General features: G+C 48.8%; 1 protein-coding gene across 3 annotated transcripts in view; it reads left to right on the top strand.

Annotated features, from left to right (window-relative positions):
* The first annotated feature begins 3,370 nt into the window (after positions 1-3,370).
* Positions 3,371-11,153, top strand: part of LOC118207511 (neurexophilin-4-like) — a 22,206-nt gene continuing 14,423 nt past the window's right edge. For all 3 annotated transcript variants that reach the window (XM_035381171.1, XM_035381172.1, XM_035381170.1), the window contains exon 1: positions 3,371-3,748. In XM_035381171.1, the coding sequence (XP_035237062.1) occupies positions 3,695-3,748 (54 nt within the window). In that variant the 5' untranslated portion in view covers positions 3,371-3,694. The remainder of the gene's footprint in view (positions 3,749-11,153) is intronic.

Raw genomic sequence — 11,153 nt, 5'->3', positions numbered from 1 at the left:
CAGGTAGTTAAATGCAGAGGACAAATTTCACTGTATGTACATGTATATGTACGTGACAAATAAAGCCTTCTTCTCTTCTCTTCTTTGGGTGTGGGTGCAGGTATCTGGGTTGCAGAGCAGCACGTTTCAGCACTGTGTGTTTAAGCACCCTCTGGCAGGGCGCTGACCTGCACTGGCACTGGCAGGGGGATGACCTGTTCTGCCAGGGGGATGACCTGCACTGACAGGGGGCTGACCTGCGCTGGCACTGGCAGGGGACTGACCTGTTCTGCCAGGGGGATGACCTGCACTGGCACTGGCAGGGGGATGACCTGCGCTGGCACTGGCAGGGGGATGACCTGTTCTGCCAGGGGGCTGACCTGCGCTGGCACTGGCAGGGGGATGACCTGCACTGGCACTGGCAGGGGGATGACCTGCACTGGCACTGGCAGGGGGCTGACCTGTTCTGCCAGGGGTCTGACCTGTTCTGGCAGGGGGATGACCTGCGCTGACAGGGGGCTGACCTGCGCTGGCACTGGCAGGGGGATGACCTGTTCTGCCAGGGGGATGACCTGCACTGGCACTGGCAGGGGGATGACCTGCGCTGACAGGGGGCTGAACTGCTCTGGCAGGGGATGACCTGTTCTGGCAGGGGGATGACCTGTTCTGGCAGGGGTATGACCTGTTCTGGCAGGGGGATGACCTGTTCTGGCAGGGGAATGACCTGTTCTGGCAGGGGTATGACCTGTTCTGGCAGGGGGATGACCTGTTCTGGCAGGGGGATGACCTGCACTGATCTCGGCGCAGACGGCGGGGCGTGATGTTAGCGGTAACCGCCCGCCAGTCCGCCGCTCCGAAGGCATCTGCATGCACCGCGATCGGTGGCCAGGCGTGACAGCCCGCCACGCCAAGGCACGCTCACCCAGCGACGCGGCGGCGACCTTGAGCATCGCCCCAAGGGCGAGGGCGGGAGGGGGGGCGGGAGGGGGTGCCAGAGCGCCGTGATTAATGTCCCCCAGCCGGGCGGCCCAAATCCCCCGGCATCGTCTGAGCAGACAGAGGGGGGGAGCTCCGCGCCCCCCCGGCGACCTCTGGCGTCGCGGTGATCATTAATGATTAGGGCTCCTGTAGAGCCCGCCGCCGGGCCGCTAGCCTCCGCGCGGCTGACACCGGCAGCCCTGCTGAGCGCGCGAGGCGCTAATTAGACCTGTACGCTCCGCTCAGACCCTCTCAGCGCGCCCTGCGTCATCATGACAGCGCAGCCGGCCCCAAACCACCCGCCAGCCGGCCGCAAAACACCCGCCAACCAGCCACAAACCAGCTGCCAACCAGCCACAAACCACCCGCCAACCGGCCACAAACCACCCACAAACCAGCCACAAACCACCCCCCAACCGGCCACAAACCACCCGCCAACCGGCCACAAACCACCCGCCAACCGGCCACAAACCACCCGCCAACCGGCCACAAACCACCCGCCAACCGGCCACAAACCACCCGCCAACCAGCCACAAACCAGCCGCCAACCAGCCACAAACCAGCCGCCAACCAGCCACAAACCAACCGCCAACCACCCACAAACCTGCCACAAACCAGCCACAAACCACCCGCCAACCACCCACAAACCAGCCGCAAACCAGCCACAAACCACCCGCCAACCACCCACAAACCAGCCGCAAACCAGCCACAAACCACCCCCCAACCAGCCACAAACCACCCGCCAACCACCCGCCAGCCGGCCACAAACCACCCGTAAACCACTCGCAAACCACCCACAAACCGGCCACAAACCACCCGCCAGCCGGCCACAAACCTGCCGCAAACCAGCCACAAACCACCCGCCAACCACCCACAAACCAGCCGCAAACCACCCCCCAACCAGCCACAAACCACCCACCGACCAGCCACAAACCACCCGCAAACCGGCCACAAACCAGACACAAACCACCCGCAAACCAGCCACAAACCACCCGCCAACCACCCACAAACTACCCGCAAACCAGACACAAACCAGCCACAAACCACCCGCAAACCAGCCACAAACCAGCTGCCCACCAGCCACAAACCAGCCGCAAACCAGACACAACTCAGAGGAACCCACGAGCCCACCGCGTTTGCCGTGCGTGCGCTCGCTTCCTGTAGAGAATGGGGCGGGGGGCGGGGGGCCGGTTGAGGCAATGACCACCTGTTCATCCATGAGCGACTGAGCGAGCGAGCGATTCAATGCGAGGAGGATCGCGAGAGGAAGCATAGCTCGTGGAAATGCTGCTCACGGTTATGGAATGTCCTCCTTCTTTAAGCGACACAGCACACAGTGGTGATGCTAAGTGAATTAGCATTTATTACAACTAGTACAAAACCTACATCAGGGATTCCTTTTTTAAATACAAACAATTACAGCTGTCATCCACCTAAGCCTGAATTGTTTTCCCAATACTGTCTGTTGTTGTTCGATGTCAGTAAATGGTATCGTTTCCAGCCAAGCTGTTGTCTGCTCAATTTTTGGAAAGTACTCAAGCAGGGCAGGAGGCAATGTTACCCTTTACTGGAGGCGCTAATCCTCGCGCTATAGCGCGTGACCGTTTTGTTCTATTCTTCACAGGGGGGCGGCAAAGCTCGCGGTGTCACCCCAGTGGCCGTAAAAATAAACGGATTTATTGGACTGTTCATGGAGGGTTTACTACCCTCGCAATTTAAACTCTTTCAGAGTAGCAAAAAAATATGGAGATTAATTAAGAACTCGGAAACCTCCAAAAATGCGGTCTATTCACTTGTTGCTAGTCCATTGTGTGTTCGATTATTATTATTATTATTATTATTATTATTGTCGCACGGATTATGTAATTCCTTCAATTATATTTATACCTAAACGATTTCAATGAGCTACTTCAAATTTTCTCGAATAAAATCATGCATCAACAGCATCACTAACGGATTTTAAAGAACTACGGTTTAAATCGGGCTGTTTTCCGCTATTCTTCATCAGTTAGTAGTAAAGATAGTCAGTAAAAAGACATTTGAAGGTATTTGAATGAGAAACCGTCTGGCTTATTTCATCATAGTTTAGTAAGTAAATCTTAAGTTTGGGGAAATAAACAATTTTTAAACACAGAGTCAAAAGACGACACTTAAATAGTTTATAGTAGATGCACCCTTATGGACAGTCCGGACTTCACCCCTTAAAAATCACCCGTTACCCACTGGAAACCGTTAGCGTCCATTCAGAGTATCAGACCACACACCTGGTGCAAACGTCGCCGGTGCTTCTAAAAGATTCGCATGACCTGTTTTTGAAGCTACACCCTCTTCATAAGTAATCGTCAGGAGGAGAAGGGGGGGGGGGGGGGGGGGGGGGGGGGAGGGAGGGGGGCGCAAAAGCATAAGCATTTGCTCATGAACCTGGAGAAGCTGTGTGGGCTAGAGGCTCTGGACAGTTCCTCTACGCCCAGAGTTTCCAACAGAGGAGGAGAAGATTTTTGCGCCCATGAGACCAACTTTAGACGCGGAGCTGAACTGTAATTATAGTTTATCGATAGACGCTCACAGACGTTCACGCACTAAATGCTAAAGATTCATCAGTTTTCTTTTTTTTCTTCTTCTTTCTTTTCTGTCTACTCGGATTGCTGGTTTCCCTGACTGCGTCGCTCGCGCTGTAGGTGTATGTTAACCCGGGGAGATTAGTCACATCCGGTCGGTTCGCGGTTCGGGAAGAGAGATGAAGGTGTTCCACTGGACCATCGCGATTCTCAGTCACTGGTGTCTGTTAAAGGTAAGCGATCGCATACATACATCACCGATACGATCATACAAATTCCTCCACTATACTTGTTTTTCAGCTGATGTGCCACTGGACATAAAATATAGCAATCATAGATGGGCTACTTAAAATTTTAGTCCAGCGAAAGATATGTACAATTCTTGGCATTATTTTATGAATCTTAGTCATTTCTAAGACACCAAAACGAAAGGACAAATAGACTGTGAACCTCACTTTAGGGATTTTTAACATAATGAACTTAAACCTACATGATTCGTTTAGAAGTAAAATGGTTAATTGTGCCAAGAAATTCATCTCGTGGCTGATATGCTCCTTTTGCACGTTTGAATATAAAAGTACACTTTATTTTCCATAGAGGTCCGCTCGGCGTAACATGTATCACCTCCCACGTTAATGCTTGGACGGCTTGATTTTGACGCAAAAGACAACTTTTCTCGGTCACACCACCTGCCTGCACCGTGTCCAAATTAAAAGCAACCGCCAACAAAAGAGGCGAAAAACTGCTGGACGAATGAAGGAAAGTTTCGTGTTTGCTGGCACGCCAGCCCATGCGTACGCGCGTGCGTTTCAGTCTTGGAGAGTTCGGCGCGTTCTCTCTTGCGCGCTGGCTATTATGTCCTTATGTATAAAATTAATTTCCTAAATAAATAAAGTCGCAGTTTGCTACTCAGTGCGCATAAACAGATAAGCCTCATATTAACTTTGCATCCATACCAAGCGGTGATCTATTTATCGATTTGGCCACAAAGCTCGATTTTTAAAAGACTCTGGGAATTTGCAACATTCGCTCAAGTACACTTGCCTATCGCACAGATTCGCTCGGTACGCTTGCCTAGCTGGTCGTTTACTCTGTTATTCTCTTCACATAACCCAAAAGCTAATTCAGTCAGATGGGATATATATGTATAGACAGATAGAGAAAGACACTTAGATGGACAGAGACTGTGTGTGTCCAAGAGCATACATGATTGTGTGCTGAGACAGTGAGCTGCTGTGTCCATGTTTATCAGAGTGATAAGTGACTTAGTGCTCCGTGTAATACTACATACCCAAGATCAGACTCTGAGTCAGGAGTCACTCTAAATCACAATGTTACCCTCTCATGCTGTTCCCTAAAGAGGGGGGGGGGGGGGTGGTGGGAGATATGAGGGCAGTGGGGTGAGCTCATGAAGGGGGATCTGAGTGGTAAAATAACAGAAACTTTGCTAGGTTATTTGGAGATTTTGAGGGTTATTTCAGTGGCATAATAGCAGTGTGCGTCCTTGGACACCGTCCCGTTCCTAAACACCCACAGACTGCCCTCAGCCCTGGGGCAGTGCACTCCTCCTGGGGCTAATTAATGCAGAGATATTATACAGTGAAAGAGACTGGAATTAAATAACACACCGCACAGTATAGCAGAGGGTAACAGATCTTTGGTGGTGAGAATTATTATTTGTTTGAATAATTATTATTCAAACAATAAATATATGATACATATCTGGCATATTTCACTGCCTATACACACAGGGGTAAAATAATAATAATAATAATAATAATAATACTTATTATTATTATTATTATGGCAGGATTATGGGATTGATGGTGGGATTAGGGGAGTGATGGTGAGATTAGGGGAGTGATGGGGGGATTAGAGGAGTGATAGCAGGATTAGGGGAGTGATGGTGGGATTAGGGGAGTGATGGTGGGATTAGGGGAGTGATGGTGAGATTAGGGGAGCGATGGCAGGATTAGGGGAGTGATGGTGGGATTAGGGGAGTGATGGTGGGATTAGGGGAGTGATAGCAGGATTAGGGGAGTGATGGTGAGATTAGGGGAGTGATGGTGGGATTAGGGGAGTGATGGCAGGGTTAGGGGAGTGATGGTGGGATTAGGGGAGTGATGGCAGGATTAGGGGAGTGATGGTGAGATTAGGGGAGTGATGGTGGGATTAGGGGAGTGATGGTGGGATTAGGGGAGTGATAGCAGGATTAGGGGAGTGATGGTGAGATTAGGGGAGTGATGGTGGGATTAGGGGAGTGATGGTGAGATTAGGGGAGTGATGGTGGGATTAGGGGAGTGATGGTGAGATTAGGGGAGCGATGGCAGGATTAGGGGAGTGATGGTGGGATTAGGGGAGTGATGGTGGGATTAGGGGAGTGATAGCAGGATTAGGGGAGTGATGGTGAGATTAGGGGAGTGATGGTGGGATTAGGGGAGTGATGGCAGGGTTAGGGGAGTGATGGTGGGATTAGGGGAGTGATGGCAGGATTAGGGGAGTGATGGTGAGATTAGGGGAGTGATGGCAGGATTGGGGGAGTGATGGCAGGATTAGGGGAGTGATGGTGGGATTAGGGGAGTGATGGTGGGATTAGGGGAGTGATGGCGAGATTAGGGGAGTGATGGTGGGATTAGGGGAGCGATGGTGAGATTAGGGGAGTGATGGTGGGATTAGGGGAGTGATGGCAGGATTAGGGGAGTGATGGGGGGATTAGGGGAGTGATGGTGGGATTAGGGGAGTGATAGCAGGATTAGGGGAGTGATGGCAGGATTAGGGGAGTGATGGTGGGATTAGAGGAGTGATAGCAGGATTGGGGGAGTGATGGCAGGATTAGGGGAGTGATGGTGGGATTAGGGGAGTGATAGCAGGATTAGGGGAGTGATGGTGGGATTAGGGGAGTGATAGCAGGATTAGGGGAGTGATAGCAGGATTAGGGGAGCGATGGTGGGATTAGGGGAGTGATGGGGGGATTAGGGGAGTGGAGCTGTGCTTGGGACGGGACCCCTGATAAGGGACAGGGACTACCTAAAAATATGAGCAGGGGTGATCATGTAAATAAAATCACAGAATGATCGTGTGTGTGTGTGTGTATGGCAGGGGCACTAGTTCTGAATTTTTAAAAAGATATTTCTAAATATGTCTGTTAAAATAAATTATATTAACAAGTTTATTATTATTATTATTATTATTATATAATTATTATCATTATTATTCATATAAAACATTGTATATTCACCTCTCCAAGTTCAGAATACAGTGGTCATCTATTTTACACCGTGAGTCTGAGTAACAGAGCAGGGCTACTGATGCGTCCCTGATGAAATTCAGGGGCTCAATAAAACCTCCATTTCACAGGATGCCAGAGGCATCCTCAGCAGCAGCACTGTCAGTGCTGTACTGTACCGGTCACAGAGGGGCGGAGCAGACAGAAGTCTTACAGGCGTGTGCCAAACGCCTGCCTGCAAAATGAAATAATTACACAGATAATTACACAGTCAGTCGCTGTGGTGTAAATCTTGATTTCATGTCTTTATCGTTAGAATTGGATGAATGTGCTTGTGTCTTCTTGTTTGCATGCCGTTTATCTCCTGTACATGATAATAACTGCAAAGTGCAGCAGCAGATGCCTTTTAGCTGACACCAGCATGAAGGTGTACCTGCAATATTGTCCCGTGATCAATTAATATTAATGAAGGGAGTGAGAAAGACAGAGAGAGAAAGAGGGAGGGTTCTGAGGCCCAGTACATACCTAGAATAGAATAGAACAGAACAGAACAGAACAAAATAGAATTGAATAGAATAGAATAGAATTTGTGTGGCCTGACAGGGCAGGAGTTTCCTCACACAGGAAGTGAGTGCGTAGGCGTGTGTGCCTGTGTGCATGCGTATGTGTGTGTGTGCGTGTGTTCATGTGTGTGTATGTGCGCATGTATGTGTGTGCGTGTGCGTGTGTGCATGTTTGTATGTGTGTGTGCATGTGTGCATGTTTGTGTGTGTGTGTGCGTGTGTGTGCATGTTTGTATGTGTGTGTGCGTGTGTGTGTGCGTGTGTGCATGTATGTGTGTGTGTGTGTGTGTGCATGTGTGTGCGCGTGTGTGTGTGTGTGCATGTGTGTGTGTGTGTGCATGCGTATGTGTGTGTATGTGCGCATGTATGTGTGTGCGTGTGTCAGTGCATGTATGTGTGTGTGTGTGTGTGAGCATGCGTATGTGGTTGTGTGTGTGTGTGTGTGCGTGTGTGAGCATGCGTATGTGGTTGTGTGTGTGTGTGTGTGCGTGTGTGAGCATGCGTATGTGGTTGTGTGTGTGTGTGTGTGCGCGCGTGTGTGAGCATGCATATGTGGTTGTGTGTGTGCGTGTGTGAGCATGCGTATGTGGTTGTGTGTGTGTGCGTGTGTGCATGTATGTGTGTGTGTGTGCATGTGTGTGCGCGCGTGTGCGTGTGTGTGCGTGTGTGCATGTATGTGTGTGTGTGCATGTGTGTGTGTGCGTGCGCGTGTGTGTGTGTGTGTATAAATAGCTATAATGGACCCAGCGGTGTTATGAGTGAAATCATGTTGGTCAGGATCAGAGTTTATGACCCTAAAGGTGCTGACTCTTCAACTATGAGAGCTCAATCTTCAGGGACTTGCCCTTCTGCAAACGTGTAGTTTTAAGACGATTTCACGCTTGAGGAGAGTAACGGCTGTCTTCAGGCATTTGTAGTGCCGCGGCATGAATTTCTCCCTGTAAAAATTTCAGAGGAGGTCTGAGGTATCCCATAATGCACTGCAGGAAACCTTTTAGCAGAACCGGGCTCAGGGGCTGTGAGGTGTGCTTTGAGTTTCTGATCAGTATCAGTCCTGCTGACCGCTGGTCCACCACGTTGGTCATGGAGCTGGATTTTACTGAGCGTGATGCAAACCCAGTGCGTCACTCCTGACCTGTGCCAGGGAACGTCCTCGTAACGCCGTGATGAGGACCAAGGAGAAAGTGTGCAGAGGAATCTGAGGAACTTTGCATGACACTGAGAGGTAGAGAGATTTTTATGTGGTCTTAGTAATGCTTGCCCTCTAAACACATTATATCCATTAATGGCACGTTTGCCGGTGCATGTTCCTAAGCTAATGGATGTGTCACAGGGAGAGGTGGAGAAAGAGTGTGTGAGAGACAGACAGACAGACAGAAATCAGGCAGTAAGTATGTGGGACGTTCTAAGGATAACACTTCCATCTCCGCCTGATAAAACCTGCTTATATTTCCGTTACAAATCTATCAGCAGCCCTGGGACATGAGCATGATTAATAGCAGTTTTCTTTATTCATGTATTTGGGTTTTTTGAATTTATGCAGCACGGGGCTTAGTTTCCCATCTGTCAGTCACCAGTGCCAGCAGCCAATCAGATAACAATGTGAGGATCTGAAGCATTGTGACACCTCCCTCTGGGTTCACAGAGCGGGAAGCTTAAATCAGTTTGATTTAAATGAGAGATAAGCAGATTCCAGATTTCTGGGGGATCAGGTAACAGGGTTATCACGGGGTACAGACTGGAGGTAAGCTCACTGAAAACTTAATTACCTTTATGTAACGTCACTGTCACATGCTCCAAGCCTTTTGGAAAGAGGCAGAGAGAGCTGTATCCACCACTAAAACTGCCACGCAAATAACTTGCAGATTCTGTGCATGTGAGTTCTGCTCACTTGAGCGAGTGTTTTACGTAAAACTATAACTTCTCCAGACCATTAGATGTCTTGTGAAAATTGCCTTATATTCACTGAAAATGACTGTATGCGTCTGTACAAGATTTAATATTTTTATGACTTTCTTATGATTATTTTTTATTGAATTTATACAACCGATTTTTCTATATTAGCCTTCACTACTTTCCACACAGTACATATTATAACATTTATACACACGCACACTCGTGCATTCGTGCATGCACACACACACACACACACATACAGGGAGGGAGAAAGAGAGATGCAATTTAGGTAACTAATGAATATCTTTTCAAACAAAAGTGCCATTTGCAAATGGTGTGTTTCAGCCTTCTCACGCCAGTATGGATACATTTTACTCAGTAAACCGTATAAGTGTATTTTTGAAATATTTCCTTACAGAATTATACATGAGCCCGGGTCCTCCCCGGTTCTCTCCGCATGCATAATGTGACATCGGCAGTCAGGCAGAAGCAGCAGCTTCCCAAAAAAAGTGTGACTGCACTTCATTAAGTTAACTGGGGCTGAAATTAAGCACTTATCTGCCATTCCATGTCATTTCCTTTAAAACAGAGTGTTAATGACACATTTATTAAATAACTTGACAACGAGTTTTATTAATGATGAGCCTTTTATCCATAAAAACAAGAAGTGTTAAAAGGAATTTGTTGATTAAAAGCATCATTACATGTGTGAGTGTGTGTGCGTGCAAACACATTGAGTACTGTCTCTGAGTATGTCACTCATACTCACACATGCACATGCACACAATCACACACACACACACATACAAATACACACACACTCCTACATATGCACACATACATACACGCGAGCACACACATACATTCACACACACACGCACACACACGTTTGCACGACAGTAGACACATGATTGTGTGTGAGAGTGTGAGTATGAGAATGTGTGTGTGCGTGAATGTGTGTGAGTGTGTATGTGTGTGTGTGTGAGCGCAGTACTCAGTGACACACACAGGAGCAGAAGCAGGTGAGGGAGGTGTGTGTGTGTGTGAGAGAGTGTGTGTGTGTGAGGGAGGTGTGTGTGTGTGTGTGAGAGAGTGTGTGTGTGTGAGGGAGGTGTGAGTGTGCATGTGCGTGTGTGCATGTGTGTGTGAGAGAGTGTGTGTGTGTGTGTGTGTGAGTGTGTGTGTGTGTGTGTGTTCTACGCACAGGAGGGCACCTCCTCAGCCTGAGCCAGACGGCCCATACCGCTAAGCCCGCCAAAAAGCCTTTCATGTGAGCCCAGACGGCCGTGTCAAACAGCCCCAACCTGAGATGTACCGGACGCCTCGCGGCTCGGGCTTTGATGCAGCCCAGCCATGGGCCTGATAATGGGCTTCAGTAATAAAATTTACAGTCCTGTTCTGACAGTCTGGAAGAAGTTCCTCAAAGCTAGCGGCATTAATCTTGGTTTGTTGTTGTTGTCTGTTGCTGGCCGTCGTGATGCGATTCAGGATCTCAGACAGCTCATGGTGTTTATGGATGATGATAATTCACCCAATCAGAACGAGCTGTTCATCAAACCCAGGGGTTATGAGCCATTTATCAAACCCGGGGTTATGAGCTGATTATCAAACCCAAGGTTATGAGCTGTTTATCAAACCTGGGGGTTACGAGCTGTTTATCAAACCTGGGGTTATGAGCCATTTATCAAACCCAGGGGTTACGAGCTGTTTATCAAACCTGGGGTTATGAGCCATTTATCAAACCTGGGGTTATGAGCTGTTTATCAAACCTGGGGTTATGAGCTGTTTATCAAACCCGCGGTTATGAGCTGTTTATCAAACCCAGGTGTTATGAGCTGTTAATCAAACCCAGAGTTACGAGCCGTTTATCAAACCCAGGGGTTATGAGCTGTTTATCAAACCCAGGGGTTACGAGCTGTTTATCAAACCCGGGGGTTACGAGCTGTTTATCAA

The sequence above is a fragment of the Anguilla anguilla genome, chromosome 11, assembly GCF_013347855.1.
Source record: "Anguilla anguilla isolate fAngAng1 chromosome 11, fAngAng1.pri, whole genome shotgun sequence".
Taxonomy (NCBI): Eukaryota; Metazoa; Chordata; class Actinopteri; order Anguilliformes; family Anguillidae; genus Anguilla; species Anguilla anguilla.
This window is presented reverse-complemented; position numbering and strand designations above follow the sequence as displayed.